The sequence below is a fragment of the Gopherus flavomarginatus genome, chromosome 24 (assembly GCF_025201925.1).
Source record: "Gopherus flavomarginatus isolate rGopFla2 chromosome 24, rGopFla2.mat.asm, whole genome shotgun sequence".
In the NCBI taxonomy this organism is placed as follows: domain Eukaryota; kingdom Metazoa; phylum Chordata; order Testudines; family Testudinidae; genus Gopherus; species Gopherus flavomarginatus.
The window spans coordinates 15248469-15268501 of NC_066640.1; the positions used below are offsets into that span (position 1 = coordinate 15248469).

General features: G+C 44.8%; 1 protein-coding gene across 1 annotated transcript; it reads right to left on the minus strand.

Annotated features, from left to right (window-relative positions):
* Positions 1-564: 564 nt before the first annotated feature.
* Positions 565-18110, minus strand: PGPEP1 (pyroglutamyl-peptidase I). Its single transcript, XM_050934313.1, has 5 exons — positions 18044-18110; positions 14939-14991; positions 5085-5201; positions 3128-3360; positions 565-1232 (listed from the first exon to the last, which is right to left on the minus strand). Exons 1-5 carry the CDS (start codon positions 18075-18077, stop codon positions 1040-1042), a joined length of 630 nt encoding a protein of 209 aa, XP_050790270.1. The 5' UTR covers positions 18078-18110; the 3' UTR covers positions 565-1039.
* Positions 18111-20033: the final 1923 nt, after the last annotated feature.

Sequence of the window (20033 nt, forward strand, 5' to 3'; positions counted from 1 at the left end):
GGTCTTCAAGGCACAGCTGGAGCACAAGCCGCTAGAGCGCTTGGCTGCACTGTGTGGACAAGTCCTTAGATGTTACTCTTCCTCCAATCCCTAAACAGAACAAAACATTTACAATAAAAAAGAGTGCCGAGTTGTTTTTAAGGTACGGGGGCAGGGTAAGCTCTAGCATTGAGGTTCTGGGAAAAAGAGACCCCTGTGGAAACAGTGGTCACTAGCAAAGCTTTTCGAACCGCTGTAAGTTTTATTTTATACACATATGAAACAATGTGTTTCGTAAAGGAGGTACATGGTTACTCTGAGCAAGGAAGGTGGTATTAAGAGCACAATAAAAATCATTTTTCAGAAATATTTGGTGCAGGTTGGGTGTCTCCCACATATAAAAAGCCATCTCCTCTTTGTACCTCAAGTACTCCCCAACATGAGAAATCCAAACCATGTACCCCTTCTGTTTGCAGCACTATTAAAGTCTTAACAGAAGTTCACACTAATGCACTGGTATTTTAGGACTGGCAAAAAAGATTCAGTGCCCCTCTAAAACAATTAGAAATGACTCCTCATCCCAAACAAGCTCAGTCTTCTATGCCAACTGCTTATAGCTATAATTTTACATTAAAACCTTTTTTTTTTAAATTCGCAAATCTTTTAAGCTAAGGACTTTAATCAGAAGATGGTATTATCGATTCCCTGCACACAAACTCTGATTCCAGGTGTAAACCTTTCCACCTGCACTGTATTAGACTGCTCAGTAGCTGTCACTTGATTTACAGATCTCCTCTGTAGAAAACACAGCACACATTTTTCAGCCACTTCAGGAAATAAGTAGTTGCAGGTGGTTTAAAAGAAAGACTTGAAATCCTCTCTTGTTTCAGATGAAATTCACACAGGAAGGGAAGAATGTCACAGAATTGCTGAAAGTGGAATTAACTTTCATTCTGAAGTCTGATTCTTTTTCTGTGCATTTCAGACAGGCTGCTTCCCCCGTTACTTAGTAGTGGGGAGTATTTTGGAAGTGCAACAGTGGTAGGAGTTTTGCTCAGCTTCAGTGTTCATGGCGACAATTAATTTTGCCTTCAGAATGCTCCAAAACATCAAGCATTTCTTCTATGATAGCCTGTAGTGCCCGGCCCAGCTGCTCTGCAGTATATGGTTTTCCCAGTGGAGGCACATGAACAAACGCAGACCTGCCATGGCTCTGGTATAAGGAAGTATAGTAAGTGAAATCACAGAGATATCTGTAATTAAAAAAAGTTTATTTAGTGATAAGCAACAAGTACTACGAGCAAACTGATACGAATAAAACAATGTGGGAAGCCCAGCACCAATGGCTTCTGCTAATTAGAACTGGAAAGCTGTTACAGAAGAGAAAAGAACAGTTAAATTAATCCTGTATTGGTCTCAGTTATTGTCTCTGCAGCAGCCAAACAGGTTTCAGAGCTTCTCAGATCATTCCCATGCCAGCTGTTCTAAAGCAACAACCAACTTCTCCCCAGACAGGAAAAACATCACTTTTGTAGCTGCTTTACCTAAAGAATATTAAGGAGATGGGCTTTATTAGGATAGCAGGAGGTCACAAGACCCAACTCTCCGCTGTCCTACACCATGCACAGTTACTTACAGTTGTGCAGAGTGGGTTACAATGGTATCAACTGAGACAGACACACATGGAAATCAGGCAGGCCCAAGAGGCATAGCTGATTGCTAACCTTCAGTATTACACTTTAGATCCAAGTAATAATTTCATAGAAAGGGTTAAAGCATTCTTCTGCTCCTAAGCATTTCTGTGGTCTAAAGTAGAACTCTGAGACAACTGATAGACATGAGAAAAATTAGCAGATTTCTAATTAAGGAAGACGAAAGTGCCCGCAAGCGCTTCAGTCTAGTGTATGGATCTTGTTGACACCCCTGGGCGGCAGGGCTGTTATCCCCATCGTTCAGATGGGGAACCGTGGTACAGACTTGTCTAAGGTCACGTGGGAAGCCTGTGGCAGAAGAGGGTACTGAACACAGATCTCACAAATTCCAGGCTAGGGCCCTACACTCCGGAGTCCAGACCATCCCTACCTTTGGAACACTTTTAAAGGTTGGAGGGGAGAGAAGAGAAGAGATGGGGAGAGAAAGCATGCAAACATTGAAGAATTTACAACTTTGCCTTCCGTAAGGAAAGCTGAAGTGGAAAATATCAAAATGCAGATAAAGATACAGCTGCAGATATTTCAGAAAGTCATTTCAAACAAGTATTTCAGAAGTTCTCTGAATATATTTTGTTAAAATGAAAGCGTTATTTTTGCTATTCTGGGGGGAAAAGAAAGTCATGACAATGTTTAACAGTAAAGCTAAACCACGATAGCTGTTTCTGCTGCAGCCAGATTGCATTTTTTTGTTTAACCCAGTTTCAGAAACTCTACAACCACAATAAGAACACTGTGATCATTATCTAAGTGGACTTCCAGGAAACACAAGGTAATTGCCCCAATACATCCCACAGACATAAAAACAGTGGTGATAAGAGCCTGTGGCTGCATGCAACTTGTCTGGCTACTACAACATTTTAATGTGTCTCAGTTCCAGCCCAGGGGCTTTGTGTGGTCTGTGAACGGTGGATAATTTTCTGGCATAAACCTAGTGGTAGCAACAACTGTTGCAAGATCTCCAGATAATGAAAAAGAAACTAACAAGAATGTTTAACATAAGAATGGAAAACGAGTCCAGTTCCGATGCTTCAGACAAAAACTGTTAAAATGGAGTTATGGTTGAGAGCACACATCAGTATTTTACCCCCAATTACATCCCAGTGATGTTTCAATTATATACCAGGAAATTCGCAGTTAAGGTTAAAACTTAAAATGCAGACACATTCAGAAATGGAAATACAGTTACAATCTTAGCTGTATCTTCTAGTGACACCATGCAATAACCACAGGCCTAGGAGTATGACATTTTCTCTTTATGGTCCCAGATAAAATTAAATTCATTTAAAAAGAAATTAGGAGTTCTTTCCCCGCCCCAACTCCCTGTGTGAAGGGATGGAAGCGCTGACCTCAATATAAGTGAGAGGCCCAGGAACTCTGTCATCCCCATTAGTTTAGCACAAATGGAACATACACCACTGATCACTATGATCCCATACCTGCCAGCATCCTTGGATATAGTAACTGTGACATCAAGTCCCAGCGTTGAGACTCTCCTGCAAACTGCATCCATGTCAATAATCGAATCGATGCATTCTGGGCCACCTTCTACACAACACTGAGAGCCTGGACAGAAACGGCAGTTGTCCAAGCCTTTGTATCCTACGTTATGCCCACATTTTTCCAAGGTTACGGTTGTAGCCATACCTGATACACCCACATGAACCACCAGCTGCAAAGAAAGACACAAAAATTAGAGCTAGTTAAAGTGAGGGTGGTGGGAGGGAAGAGGCGAGAGGGAAGACAGTAACCCCAGGGGCATTCTAATGCTATGCTGATGGGGCCACATTAAAACCTAGAGAGTTCCAGTAGAATCTCAGAGTTGCAAATACCAGAGTTGCGAACTGACCAGTCAACCATACACTTCGATTGAAACTGGAAGTATGTAATCAGGCCCCCCAAATACAGTATTGTGCTAAATGTAAACAAAAAAACCCAGAACATTTTAAAAAAGATTTGACAAAGATAGGAAACTGTTTCTGTACTTGCTTCATTTAAAATTAAAATGGTTCAAAGCAGCATTTGAAACTTTACTGTGCAGAAGAAAAAGTGGTCTTAAGTCAATGTTCAGATGTAAACTTTTGAAAGAACCATAATGTTGTGTTCGGAGTTATGACAACCTCTGTTCACGAGGTGTTTGCAACTCTGAGATTCTACTGTAGTTCATAAGCCAATGAAGGCTTGGGTCCAATGTGAAACAATTCCACTTGTGTCTGTCTAGCTCCTAGTGAGAGTTTTATTTCATGCCAGGCAAGAGGAAGGTTGGCATGAATGGCCGAATATGCTCAGGAGAAGCTTGCTCCTGGAAGAGCCAAGATGGCACAGATTAGTCCTGAGGTGCCTAGCCCTAGCCAGCCCTTTTCAATGCCTGCCCAGCAAGCACATCTGATGAGCAGGGCTCTCTATTTTGAGGCGTAGAATTCTTCAAACAAAAGCGATGCTTTGGAAACTATGGACTATCCAAAGGCCTCTGTACTGACTTTATAAATGTTCTAGGTATCTTTATGGGCTGCCCAGCGATGGCATTCCTGGCTAAACGGGTAAGTTATAGGAAGTTTCCTAAAGCAACCAAAGTACTGGGGTGTAATTAATGAAAATTCCCAATGCTGAAACACAGCAGATGGTAACACTTGTGGCATTTCATCTCCTGGGAAATAGCACTCCGACTGCTTTGAGTTGGTTCAAGGGCCTAACAGAGACAGGACTTGGAGCTGTGCAGGACATCAGCTCTGGCCTGGGCAGAGGGCCACAGACACTACTTGTGAACTGACGGGCATGAAGGTATGTCCAACAGAATCAGGTCCTGCGGGAGGACCGGCAGTATTTTAGAATCTACTAGGCCTTCCATGTGAAAGATGGGTGATCACCTGGTAGGGCAGGCATGCATATAACTAGTTTGTTTTTCAGATGCGTTTTCTCCAAAATGATTTCGTTCTGAACAAACAGCACTTGGCTTTATGAAAGCTGGCTAATCACTGATTAGCTTTGTCATTGCCCTTGAGAGAATGGAACTGCAAGTGATGAGCTGAAGTCAGATCTGTGGAGGTGATTAATGAATTGCAAGGATCTGCAGCCCAGAAGCAGACTGCAGGATTCCGCCCTGAGAACAGTGACAGCTTGAGGCTTGAGACCAAAGCGGGCCACCCTCGAGGCGGCCATGTAGACATCAGTGGTGCAGGGATTTGGGGACTGACACTACTAACCAGGACTCTAGTTATTTTAAGTTGTATAATTGTCCAAATTCACAAGTTTCTGTCAAAAGGAAAGATCTGTCAAATCATCAACATTTTAATCATATATCAGAAATTTGACTTTGCATTAGGAACATCAGCCCATGGTTGTAAGGATCCGTCAGTTTATCATCATCTGTTCCATCTTGCTTTGCATTTTACTCACTTCTGGACTGTGTTTTTTCCACAATGCGGGAATTAGTCTTTGTACTGTTTGGTATTCAACTGGGATTTCATATACATACAGATCCACACCATCTCCCAAGCCGAGCTTCACCAGCTCCTAAGAACAGGAAAAAAAGTAAATATCAAGATATCCGACACTTATGCTGGAAAGTCTATTGCTGGGCCAGCCTTCGAGCATGCTTTATGCTATCCTGTAGGAGAGAACTCAGACTGGCTTCCTTGCCTCTGGACAGATGGGGACTGGAAACCTCATGGTGGTTCTCCTCCCAAGTTATAGTGAGACAAAAGAAATGACATTTCTATTCCTCCTCTGCTGGCCATTTGTAGAAGTGACACAGCGTTCCCGAGCAAGCCTTGCACCTGCCCTGAGGAGAGGCTCTCTCCATAGCAGTTAGCTGGGCAGGGAGAAAGCAGGGCAGGGAGAAAGCAATCATAACTGGGCTCAAGGGACAGTGAGAAAAAGATTATCTTTCCATAAACAAAATTAAAAATCTATAGATAGGACCTTCCATCATACAGATTCTGACCTATTCAGAAAGTTAAATTCCTTAAACCTGGAAAGGTTGCAGAGTGCCTCACATCAAAAAATAACTATGTCTGTGCCATTTTTCTTAGCTATATTATTTTCCAAGAATATGTAATGACATCTTGCTTCTTTCAAGTGGTTTGTGTTATACATGGAAAGCACCACAGATAAATTCTATTCACAGAATAAGTCTAAGAAATAATATGCAAGTTTTCATGCTTGCCTGCATGTAAAAAGGTCAGCAACTCTCATCTCTAGCTAAAAGTAGCAGCAGACAGATTGCCTTTTTATTAATCTTTATAGCGAATTACAAAACTCCTCATATGGAAAATTGAAGCAGCATCAGCACAGATCATTCAATATATTTGTGGGTTTTTACTTTCACTTTAGCAGGATCAAATATACAGTCAAACTCTAAAATGGAAAAAAGTTTCATTTTATGGCTTTACCTATACTGTATCATCCAGCATATCCATACTTAATTTTGCAACAGCGACTTTTAATTTCTGATTCAAATACTGCAATAAGTCACTTCCTCTTAAAAATAATGACTAAAAGAGTCCCCTCTATTTTAAATATTTGGACACTAAATGTATTTCAGCTGAACAAACATAGCATCACATTTTTTCCTACACAAAAGTGAAAGTGGCAGTTCTGTGGCATCCTTAACACTAGCTAAAATGATGCTGTGTTAAAGCAGAGACTGTTCCGTTAAAGAGAAGATAGCTAGCTAGGAAATATAGCCTGCTGCACTGGGAAGCAGTGTCCCGAGCCATCAGAGCAAGACAAAACAGAAAACTTAGACCACTGTGGCTAAATGCAACAGGAACTAGTTTCCCAGATGATTAAATTAAATATTATATAATACAAGTGGGAAAGTGGTCACTTTGTGTAGTAGGATTAGATGGCGTAAATCCATATGCAACAACAGAGAATATACCCTTTAGGAGCATTTAAAAATAAAATCTTGGAGCATAAGACACATGGAGCCACATGCTGACATTCAACACTTGAAGGAAACAATTATCATTTACTTTAGGATTTCAGGTATGTATCTTTCCCCCAGCCCACTAAGCGAGAGCTGTAAAAACACACATCCCACAGGCGTCTAACCAATCGGTACACATACAACAAGTGTTGGTGTGCATTACATTTCCACCATCCCCCTCCCACGAGCATGAAGGGCTACATACAGTCCCCCCCCTCAATTCAACCAGCGGGTATGACAACAATTAGTGGTGCTCCAAGACAAACAGACAAGGTGTATGCCCATCCTCTTGGTATATCTGACTCCTCGATATGTATCCAGACCCGGGCCATGGGGACCACTTTAAGTAATGTTTTGCTTGTATTTCTACAGCATCTTTCACTCAAGGGTCCCAGCACTTTACCAACTGTTAATTCAGTCTCACAAACCCACCTGTGACATGTGGAAGGGAAGTAAGGTCCCATTTTAGAGACTGAGAAACTCATGCAGCGATATGTAACCTTGGGCAATTCACTTAGCATGCTAAGTCGAATCCAATTCACAGGACAACTAGCAGAGTTTTAAAGACAAAGCCATCCTCCTCCTCTGATCATCATCTGGATACTGAGTGGCCTGAAGAGATGTTGTCATGTTTGTCCCAACATTGTTTGGGACAATAGAGAACCCATAGAAACCAATATCCTGATTGCACTAACACTTTAATAACCCTATTGCTTTAACAGGTATTGTTTCAGGGGGCCCTGCTGTTTCAATAGATTTTGGTTTGATAGATTAAATAAAGGGTTCGGATAAGCGAGTATTATGCCCATTTGTTTTATCATGTAGTGCACTGTAAATGTACCCCTTTTGACATAGTTATAAAAAGAATAAGCCTCACTATTTGCACAGCTTTTGACTTGCTGCTCTGAGTTTTACACAGGTTTGCTTCAGACAGCTACACATTGTTTGTGGTGTGGGACGTATACATATTTTAAACAGGAATCTGAGCGGATGGTGGAGCTTGGAGTTCCCCAGAAGCTACAGTGAATATCCCTTTACTCATAAGTTAACATGTTCAAAAGCATTCTAACCCATGGGGGTTATTTAACTGTTTCTGAAATGCAAAGGTAGAATGTGACTTCACTGACTACCGTTGCAGTGTTCACTTCTCAACATATCAAACTTGTGCATTTTGGGTTGTCTGGGAGGGGTACTGGAGTTCAGGAAATAAAAGTGGTTGCTTTGTTCTTATCTGGGTGCTACGAAAATGAATTGGTTTTTCCACATACAAAGTGTGTAATTCAAAAAAAGACAAAAAAAAGGCGTTTCATCTGCTGGCTATGGGATTAGTTTTAGGAGCATGCAGAAAGGCGTTTTCCATAGTTTTGTAGGTTTACTGTAAAATCAATAAATTATATATCCACAAACCCATATAGAATCAGCATTGTTGCTGAATTGGACAGCTGGCTAGTGTCCCATCTTCTGAATTTAGAGTATTTGGATTATAATTTTAGCCAAGATGAATAGCGCAGAATACAAACATGTATGCAGTCATAAAATTTTACAGAATTTATACCAGGGGTTCTCAGACTTTTGTACTGGTGACCCCTTTTACACAGAAAGCCTCTGAGTGCGACCCCTATTACACATTAAAAACACTTCTGTATTTAACACCATTATAAATGCTGAAGGCAAAGCAGGGCTTGGGGTGGAGGCTGAGAGCTCATGACCCCCCATGTAATAACCTTGCAACTCTCTGGGGGTCCCAATCCCCAGTTTGAGAACCCCTGATTTATATGCGCTGTGCAGCAAAATTAAGTGACTGCTTACTTTTTTTTTGGTAATATTTGAGACCCTTACTCATCTGCAAGGTGAAATAAATATTCTAAAATAAAACATTAAATTCAGTTGAATTTAATTTATTTATTCAAATGCAGGACTAGATGTTCTGCTGCAGTCAAAAGTTTCTGTCCTACAACAATCTTAATCAGACAAACAGAAGCCAGACAGCAGACTGACTAAATTCAGACACCAGAGACACACTAACCTTCCCAAATGCCCAGAGGCAGGGAGAATTTTTGAGTAGGACACTACTTGGTTTGAAGCACAAAGACACTAAACCAGTGGGAGCAACCCAATGAGGCCCTCCAAGAGCAGCTTAGCACATGGAGGCTTTAGCCGTTTGTGAGAGAGAAATACTGCACTATAATTGATGGCTACTTTTTGCAACATCCTAGTAATAACTGATTCTTCAAAGTTGCACACTTCATTGAATTTATGTATTATTAAGATGTCAGTATTAAAACTTGTATGCAAGTGCACAGGGTAACAACACCCTCCACATGCTTAGTGAACTACTAAAGGAAGAAAGGGACTGACTTTGGTTATTTTAAATATTGAGGCTTAGAAATACAGCCTTGACCATTTATCTTGGGGTATTATGAAAGCTGGAAACCCAGACAGGCAGGACAGCTACAGGGTGGAGTGCAACAACTGCTCACAAGCAACACTCACACTCATTCTTTATTTGTACTCCCAGCGTGTCTGTATCCATCTGTCATCTCTTGTCTTAGAGTTGGATTGTAAACGCCTGTGGGTCCTGTGTGTACACAGCGCTAGCACCACAGTATCCTGGTCCATGACTAGGGCTCCAGGGGGCTATGGTAATACAAAGAATACAGTTTTATCACATAAGACTAGTGGCTTTGTATCAAACAATACTCCAAAGGGCTGTAGGGATCTACTGCACCTCTTGCATGTCATTGCTTGCTCCTTCCTGGATATACAATTGGTTAAGTGAGAGATCCGTGCTGACTGAAGACATACATTGGGAACTCTGTTGATACTAAAGCCATCTCAATACAATGAGCAGAGAATTGGGGCTCTAGTCTGGTCTTAGTTATTTCCAAAGTGATACACAGAAGTGGCTCTATGCAAAACATCTAGGACATTAGAAATCTGGGGAAGGGATGGAAACGGATGATTTAGTGTTCCTCAGAGTAGGCTTGTCAGGTACCCAAGAGCCTAGCAAGTTACTTTTTTCTAACGGTGAGTTGAAAACCTTGGAGAAGCTGAGTGTGCAAGTTCAAGTTGCCCCCAAGCTTCTCATTACCTTGTGATTTGCACTTACTCTGCAGGTCACCACTGGCCTTGCTGACCCCAGCAGCATTACAGGGTCTTAGTGTTACCTGGCTGAACAGGCCTTGAGCACCTTCTCTGGTTTAGGGGGGACAAATGAGTTTTTCTTCGACACTAGGCCGGGAGGTCATCTCTCCACTTGTTTCTTCTTTCAAACGGAAATGTGACCAGTGTGGGTAAAGGGGCCCCAGTTTGCCTTGGTGTTTTCTCCAATACCTCAATGGAGCATGGGATACTGAACCTGTCTTCTCGAGGGACTGTTCTCTCAAAGAGCAGGTGTTTACTAAACTTTTCCATTGGAGTTGCGTTTGGTTTTATTAAGGCAGATCAATAAGTTGTGTTCTCTTGATCTTGGCAACTCTGAAGTTCCTTCTGAAGCTCTAGTCCCATTTCCAGAGTGTTCAGTGGCATCCAAAGCAAGGGCCAGGAAGGCAGAAGTCACAGCACCAGCATGGATTCAGTACATTATTCTGAAGCTGCTCTATCTGTGTGAACTCCAGCAGTTCCTGTGTATTAACTGATTATGCCCTAGCAGATTTGCTTTTCTGAGCTGGGTGCCATGAAGAGTGGGCACTGAACATTAACACTTACACTATTCATTATGTGAATCAAAAAGAGATGAGGGGGTGCGGAAGAAATCCTCACATCTGAAATCTGTATTGTTTCCAGTTCACTCAATATTTCAGTAAAGGGTGGAGTATGCAGGTAGTGCAGGGTTTCACCGTACACCCCAGAAGTTGCATTTATTTGGTAGCATAATGTGCAGCCTTCATTATTGCAGTTTAAGACACTATCAAGTCAAAGTTAAGAGATGTTTTCCAAGGGGATTCATAAGGATAGAAAATAAAAGCATGCTCTGGCTAGTTTCTTTTAAACCTCTGGGGGAAAACTCTGCAAGTATCAGCTGGACCCCTGGCCAGAGGCTTCTTTGAGGTTAATTAGGGAAGGGGGGAGGATGAACGTTTCAATGAAAGAAGAGAGAATAGTATTGTTTAAATACAGCTTGTACTGAAAATTCTCTCCAAATCCAGCATAAGGTCTTGCTGGTTTTCCAGCTCTCATAGTTGTAGGATTATTTTTATCTAGTTCTTTATGGTGGAAATTGTTCCATAGCTTAGCTATGCTTGAGAAAACTGTGTCAACTGGGCCAGGTAAAGTGAATGAAGGATTATGTCAGCAAGGAGCAGGCTGGATACCTTAATTGTTTATTTCTACACTTAGAAAACCCAACATTAAAATGTCTGGATTCTTTTAAATGAAGACAGCAATATTGTTTGGGTCTTAGCCAAACTCTTTAATAAGGGTTTTTGAGTGAGCACTTTAGCATATAGGGCCCCCAGCAGGGAAGTGCTACTCTGACAGCTCTTATGACGCTCCAACTCTGCTTGGACTTTTTAGGCCAAGCCATTTTAGAGATGTGAGCCATAAAACCTTAGGAAAGTTTTCAAAGCTCCTTAACTTCACAACACCTTTTCTGATCATTACCAAACATGCCAGAAAAATTCTAACGAGGTATGAGATGAAGCATGTAAAATTTCAGGAAGATCAGTTTCTTTGGGAAAACCTGGGTGGAGAAGCATTTGAAACATCTGGCCAGTTATAGGAAGCCAGTGTAAACATTAACTGTGAAGTTTATAGAGAGACAGCTTTATAATACAGTAGTATTTCCCCTGTATTGTAACCTGACTGTCAACATTTAATGTCATCCTAGTTTCTCCCTAGTTATCAGTGCTGTTGCTTCCTTTATTGGCGTTCTAGGCACATGGAGGACATTTACGCTTGTAAGGATGGACAGACGGACATCGTGCCTCCCCCCGGCTGCCAAACAAGATTACTAACAGAGCCAGAAAAGGTAAGAGTCAGACCTGCTGGTCCATGAAAGTCTGAGCAAGAACAGCGATAAATCATTTGCTGCAGCTTTGAGGGCAAGTCTGATATTAAAGGTTTGCTGTATTGATTAGCGTCTGAAGCATGCAGACATTCGTTACTACAGACGGATGTTAAATAATGTTTCATCACATCTTCTTTACAATAATCTACTTTCAAAATCTAGGTATTTCACTTATTTCATTGATGCACCAAGTAACTACATAATATTAAAGTAATACTGAAATAAGTGTCTTCTAACACACACCTAGGAATTCTGTCTAAGAGTATGGAAAGATACTAGATGCTGAGTCTCAACAATTATGAGATGTGCCATACTGCACCTCTCACTCAACCCTACATGTTAGACTGAATGCTCCAGGCAGTAACTTGCAGCTGGAAGCATTTAAAGGCCAACTTCTCTGCTCTCTAGCCGCATTTCTATTAAATGTAGTTTTACAAATTCACAACTAACATTTTACCAAATACCGCGCACACACTTCTATTCAATAATAAAAATGTCCTTTGGCCTCCAGACAACTTATTATCTACAGCCTTGTATACCTGACAAATATAGAAAAAAACATGTTTGACCCATTCCCTGACCCCTCAACAATGGGGCTCTTTGTGAGCCTTTAATATCCTTATCAGGTCTGTCTAGACACGCTGACAGCAATTGTCCCTCGTAATGTCAAAACGCACTCTGACCCTTCTTCTCATCCTCCAGCTCAGCCAGAAACACTTCAATGGGATGGATGCAGGAGCCAATTAGCTTCACAGTCCATAGGGCACACCTGTGTCTAAGCTGATCTGCACATCTCTGTACAGAAACCAGACTATTTTATACCAGGGAGAAAGCCAGTATGTTTAAGTAAACAGGAAAGTGATGTCAATGACAGTTTTTTTAAAGCTCCCTTGAATGAAACCTTGCCTTCACCTCTCACGCAAAATGAGAAACTAAAAAAATCCAAAAATTAAATATTCATTCAAACAATTCAGTACATACAGAGTGTTCTATATACATGATCAGTCCTGTATTACACAGAAAGCAGGTTTTAAAATGAAGTCTCAAGACATTAAACAAAAATATGCATTTTGAAAACAAACAAAAAAAATATATCAGAGCCTAAGTTACTACTCTTAAAAGGCATATGGTCTAATGTCTAATTTCTGTCCTATAATCTTATTTATAGGATCAGTCTTTCCCTGTGCATACAAAAGCACAAAACAATTAAAAGTCTTAGCACTATTAAAATGCTGCAGTGACTAGTTTCAAGATATCCATATTTTACCAAACGTAAGCAATAGTTTAGCTTTCAAGACCAAGTGAACATATTAGAAAGTCACTGCATTCTGAGGAAAAAAAATTATTTGTCTTCAACACACACACACACACACACACACAAAGGATCGGAAAGAAGAAAAAACACAGAATTTTATCCTCAGGATGCAGGATAATAGAAGATGTAATAAACGAGAACTAGCTTAGCCCTAAAGCTAGGGAGGATTTACAAAGATTGTTTAATTGATTTTTCTTCTATTAAAATGCAGATCACACTGTCTGGGATTCAGAAACTCAGACACGTCTTTGTGTCCACTCAGCTCCATGAAGTCCCCTGTCTGAAACTCGCACAATGCCTAACTTGCATGTGTTCAAAGACATGCTGTTCCTTTTTTGTCTGGACCTCTCAGGACTGGAATAGAGTTGGGAAATGCAAATTCCCTACACATTGGTTGAAAATTTAAGTTTTTAGGATTTTTAGCGACAATCTACCACAAGTAATTAAAAAATCCTGTCAAAAAACAGGCTTACAGTATAGCCGGCACATGTACAGCTATAACTCAGCAACGTGTGTGTTAAACTCAAAGGATAATTTTAAGTATTCAGAACAAGTTTAATCTACATTAAAAGATTCTCTAATAAAAATGTACATGATTACTCTGTCTATCAACAATGGAACTCATCAAAATCACCAGTGCCTTAAACTGAGGGAGTGGAGGGATGTTAGCTAGTTTCTTCCTTTAACCCAGATTATGTAGTTTACTTTTACTACAAGCCATAGAATTCTGTTCTCTCTCATCTCAGATCCCCATTATTCAGCTTCTGCCCCCCATAACAAGCTACCTTTATTAGGGATAATTCTTTACGCCAACGATAAATGGACAAGGACCAGTCAGCCCTCTATCTAACATCAAATTATAGTAACTGCAGTTTTCCTATACACAGCCTACCTTTTCTACAATCTGAAGTTGAGTGAACCCTCTCTCAGAAGTACATCCAGCCCCAATAGTCAAGGAACCAAAGGTCTGATCTCCTTATAACAGTGAAGAGCATATGACATCTGGCCAGCCCTCCATTAGTTGGCTATAATTTATTTTAGTTTGTGATTTAATTTAAAAGCATTCTGAAGAATACATTAGTCCCAGAACACTGAGGCGAATGGGGACTTGGTGAGAAAAACAGGTCTAATTCCTTGGGCAAATGTATCCCTGAGATGTATCCCTAATTTCCACTTGACTTGTCGACTGTCTCCAATAACAAAGAATTTGGATAACGCAGTAGTACTGTCACAAATTAACCCTGTTACGGGATACTGCAAAAAATGCAGAATACCTTAATACACCATTAGCGAGAGTTTGATTTCTTGCTGACATCTAGTGTGAATACATCAGCGTTGTAAGAGTACACAGTGAGATGAGTGCAAGAACACATGCTTATGAAGATATGCAGACCATGAATGGCATAAGAGTCCTACGTAATGACTTGATCTGAGAGCAGTTTGTGCCTCATCAATAAATAGCAGAGCTTTAAAAACCATTCTCGTTCTGTACCTGTCTCCACAGGGAAGTTACATGTTATCCTCATTCACAATGGGAAAAAACACAGAGAGGTTAGGTGATTTGCCCAAGGCCATTATTCATGGCAGAACTGGGATCAGAACTCATGCATTTCTTAAACCAAAACCTGCGCTCACTCCACTGCACACTGCAACGACCAAGGAAGATTTCAGGTTATTTTTGAGGAATTATCAAATCTACCTCTTTCCCTTGTGTGGGGGAAGATAACAGGAAAACTCCTACAATGTTCATAGAGTTATCCTGGGTATTCTTTGTTTTGCTTAACTATATTAACTCAGCCTTGCAAAATCTGACTTGTCTAGAACACATTTTTTGATAAGTGATCATTGGGGTGGGTGGGCCTCAACTGATATATTTCAGGAACAATTTCTGCAAGGCTCTATAATAGACTCACATTCTAATTTTTTTTTAAAAAGGGGACATATTAGCACAGCACTTTATTTGAACATGCCACATGTGTTTTCATTTGTGTTGTTACCTGAACTGCAATCCAGCTGGCGTTAACAGCATGTTCTCCAAATGGGCCAAACCCTGAAATGGAAATAAAGATTTAATGATGAAATCATTACCGCAGGCTTGACTGGACACAGAGATGCAAACTGATCTGTGCTTTTCTGTTTTAAATGTGCCCATGGGAAACTACTTATGGACACTACAGTGATTTCTTTGAATACCAAATTCTTGCTTGTTTACATCCAAGTACTCAAATCCTTTCCATCATCCAAAAGTATGCGACTTACATAACATCTAAAATAGACAAAATATTGAAGATTCCAATTCAATAGGTTGTCTAAATAAAAAGACTCTCTCCCTCTTCTGACATGGTCTGAGGGAAAAAAAACAAAAGAACTTTCTGTTCTTCACTCCCAGTTGAAATCATCCCATCCCACAACTGTCAGAGCCCACAACAAAGCCCTCTACAATATATATAAGCAAAATCTCCTCTCTATTAAGCAAGTCTTAAAATATAACAATAATAATGGTAATCTTAATTAACAGGAGGATAAACAGAATACTGCTGATGGTCCCTGCACAAATAAGCACCAAAGGTTATGATAGTTCTATACAAAAAACTTGAAGGGAGCCTAAATTTTCTAATGAATAACTTATGGTTAACTAGTAACCCACAATAGTTTTTACTGAGCAAGCATTTCCTCACTCTTATACCACCATAAAAGTTAGGCAATTCAGCTGCATGCAAAGTTATACCACTATAGTTTAAATTAACTTTCAGAATTGACTTGTGATCCTAGAGTGCTTGTGAAAACACACCAGAAGTTTTGTTCAGGTAAAGGAAATGCCATAGGGGTATAAAGAATGTTGTCATTATTATGATAGTATTCAGTTTGCTGTGAATAGGTTTCAGGTTATATTGTATACAGCTATACTAGTAATTAGCTCTCTGTAAGCTCAAACAGAAATTCTATTTAAAAAAAAACAAAAACCTAAAACATCCATGTATAATCTAACCAGTGTCAAACTGAAATTTCAGTTCTTAAAATCTTGTTAAGCTTTCCACAAGACTGACATGAAGGTGTCCTATTCATGCAGGCCTAACCTCTGTAAGATAAAAGGTTATCCGACACAGTAGCACACCAGCAAACAGTGAAAAGCAGCACAGTGCTGACAAATCATTTCATTAGTCAACTCAATGACACTCTAAAAGAAACTACTATCCAAAGATGACCAGAAACATTTCATAATCCAGACTGTTGCATTTCTTGAGTTCTGTAATAAGTCCAGCTACAAACCAAATTCCCTGCTCAGTGGCAATTCTAGAGGTGCTCGCAGTGTAGCTTAATGCTCTTGATTCTGTGTTTGTTGCCCACACGCGCCACGCTGGCCCTTTGCTCTTCTGACCCCACTATACAAGGTGTATGGGGATTCCTTCTCTTGTTCTATGTCCTTTATGGAAGATAACTCAACTGAGCATGTCCAGGACTTCTCTGATATCCTCACTGAAGGGGCCTCCTCCAAGGCTAATTAGCACTGAAACAGCTGCCACCAGCTGCAAAGATCTTTATGGGATTCTCTTTTTACACAGTTCTAAAAAAATAAAAAGTATACACACACAGACACCTCTGCGGAGTACATATCGCCAACAGAAGGAGGCGGAAGCAATATAATTTCCCAGACTTTTAAAAAGAGAGTTTAAAAAGTGAACATGACAGCTGTACACAGATTACCCCAGTGGTAAACATGGGTCTAAGGCAAGTTAATATCTGACTGTCAAAACAGGACTCCACAGATGTGTAGGACCAAAGCAGAAAGTGCTGCAAGCCGTGGAAACTTTACCAACACTTTTCTTTTTAGGCCTTTGATCAAGGAATCGATGAGCAGTGCATGCTGACGCTTCGCTGCATACACTGGCTGGGCTGACAAAGCCAGAACTGCCACCTTCCTAGATCTCTGTAAAGGTACCTTGTAGAAACACTTGACTCCAATTCAAATCACTCCAGTGCATCAACAAAACCCCTTATCACCTCCGCAAGGCAAACAATCTCAACTTCAGCTGCACAGGGAGCACTGAGTAGTTTCATCGAGTTCCCCATTTGTCACAGAGCTGCCTTCCCCACAAATCAAGCTACCCTCCCCTTTGTAACTTAGGGAAAGACTCTGACAAGCTCTCGCTTGCTATGTAAGGGTCTTTCATTCCTTCGCTCGCTTCCTACTTCCACTTTACTCTCCTAGGCACAGTTATTTCAGTAACACTTTTGGTTTCATTTCCCCAGTGGATTGCATGCCTGGGAGTAAATGTCTCTTCACACCCACCAGCTTTCCAGGACTCCCCATGCTGCTTTGGGTGAATTTACTTGTAACTCACAAGATTATTCTTCCTGCTCCCCAAACCTGCAGCAAGACCCTGAGCAGGAAGCCCAGGCTGGAAAAGCAAGGGCCACCCCCCAGATAAGAAAGCAGCAGGACTGGACTGAACAGCCAACCTCCTACCCTCCACTGGAGGGCCCACTGTGCCCTAGGCTCCCCCCCACACTCCCAAAGCCCCCACACCTCGCCTCAGCCCCCCAGCTCCACCAACCCACAGGCTCCCCCTCAAAGCCCCTCACCTCAGCCCCCCATGATCCCCTCAGCCCCCCCAAGCCTCCAGGATCCCCCCACACCCCCAAACCCCCCCACCTCACCTCAGCCCCCAGGGCCACAACCCCCCAGGCTCCCCCCCACGTTCCCCCATCTCACCTCAGCCCCCAGCTCCACCAACCCCCCAGGCTCCCCCCACACACCCCCACCTCACCTCACCCCCCCAGCTCCACCAACCCCCCAGGCTCCCCCCACACACCCCACCTCACCCCCCCAGCTCCACTAACCCCCCAGGCTCCCCCCACACACCTCACCTCACCCCCCCAGCTCCACTAACCCCCCAGGCTCCCCCCACACACCCCACCTCACCTCAGCCCCCCAGGTCCACCAACCCACAGGCTCCCCCTCAAAGCCCCTCACCTCAGCCCCCCATGATCCCCTCAGCCCCCCCAAGCCTCCAGGATCCCCCCCCCACCTCACCTCAGCCCCCCACGCTCCCCCCACCGCGAACCGCGCTGGAGAAGCACTCCGCCTGCCCCCCGCTTACCCGTCACCACCACCGGCCGCCGGGGAGGCTCCATCTCGGCTCCGTCGCTGCCCGCGGCCGCCCGGAGAGTGACTGGGAGCCGCCCCCGCGCCCCGCCCCCCACGTGACCACGCCCGCCGCTCGCAGCCGCCCAGGGGCATAGAGCGGGGCCGCCCACGGGGCAGAACGGCCCTAGCCGGACACTTCCGTCAGGTCTGGGATTACAAACCGGAAGCTGCTCTTTATGCTCCCTGCTGCCGGCGGACTGTAGGTCACGTGGGCTCGCGCGCTCGCCGCTCCTGAGCGTCCCTGTCCCGGACGCGGGGCCCGAACTGCCCCCCCGTTCTGCCCAGTGCCCAGGCCCCCGGCTGAGCGCCCCCCTCGTTCTCTCCAGCCCTAGGGCCGAGCCCCCCCATAGCCCCAGAGCCGAGCCCCCCCCCTTCTCTATAGCCCCCAGGGCCGAGCCCCCCCTCCTTTTCTATAGCCCCCAGGGCCGAGCCCCCCCTCTTCTCTATAGCCCCAGGGCCGAACCCCCCCCTCCTTCTCTCCAGCCCCCAGGGCCGAACCCCGCCTCTTCTCTCCAGCCCCAGGGCCGAGCGCCCCCTCTTCTCTATAGCCCCCAGGGCCGAGCGCCCCCTCTTCTCTCCAGCCCCCAGGGCCGAGCGCCCCCTCTTCTCTATAGCCCCAGGGCCGAGCCCCCCCTCTTCTCTATAGCCCCAGGGCCGAGCCCCCCCTTCTCTCCAGCCCCAGGGCCGAGCGCCCCCCTCTTCTCTCCAGCCCCCAGGGCCGAGCGCCCCCTCTTCTCTATAGCCCCCAGGGCCGAGCGCCCCCTCTTCTCTCCAGCCCCCAGGGCCGAGCGCCCCCTCTTCTCTATAGCCCCCAGGGCCGAACCCTCCCCTCCTCTATAGCCCCCAGGGCCGAGCCCCCCCTTCTCTCCAGCCCCAGGGCCGAACCCCCCCTTCTCTCCAGCCCCCAGGGCCGAGCGCCCCCTCTTCTCTATAGCCCCAGGGCCGAGCCCCCCCTCTTCTCTATAGCCCCAGGGCCGAGCCCCCCCTCTTCTCTATAGCCCCAGGGCCGAGCGCCCCCCTTCTCTCCAGCCCCCAGGGCCGAGCGCCCCCCTTCTCTCCAGCCCCAGAGCCGAGCCCCCTCTCTTCTCTATAGCCCCAGGGCCGAGCCCCCCCTCTTCTCTATAGCCCCAGGGCCGAGCCCCCCCTTCTCTCCAGCCCCAGGGCCGAGCGCCCCCCTCTTCTCTCCAGCCCTCAGGGCCGAGCGCCCCCTCTTCTCTATAGCCCCAGGGCCGAACCACCCCTCCTTCTCTATAGCCCCCAGGGCCGAGCCCCTCCTCTTCTCTATAGCCCCCAGGGCCGGAGCCCCCCCTCTTCTCTATAGCCCCAGGGCCGAACCCCCCCTCCTTCTCTATAGCCCCCAGGGCCGAGCCCCTCCTCTTCTCTATAGCCCCCAGGGCCGGAGCCCCCCCTCTTCTCTATAGCCCCAGGGCCGAACCCCCCCTCCTCTATAGCCCCCAGGGCCGAGCCCTTCCTCTTCTCTATAGCCCCAGGGCCGAGCCCCCCCTTCTCTCCAGCCCCCAGGGCTGAGCGCCCCCTCTTCTCTATAGCCCCAGGGCCGAACTCCCCCTTCTCTCCAGCGCCAGGGCTGAGCCCCCCCCTTCTCTATAGCCCCAGGGCCGAGCCCCCCCTCTTCTCTATAGCCCCCAGGGCCGAGCCCCCCCTCTTCTCTCCAGCCCCAGGGCCGAGCCCCCCCTCTTCTCTCCAGCCCCAGGGCCGGAGCCCCCCCTCTTCTCTGTAGCCCCAGGGCCGAACCTCCCCTCCTCTATAGCCCCCAGGGCCGAGCCCCCCCTCTTCTCTATAGCCCCCAGGGCCGAGCCCCCCCTCTTCTCTATAGCCCCAGGGCCGAGCCCCCCCTCTTCTCTATAGCCCCCAGGGCCGAGCGCCCCCCTCTTCTCTCCAGCCCCCAGGGCCGAGCGCCCCCTCTTCTCTATAGCCCCAGGGCC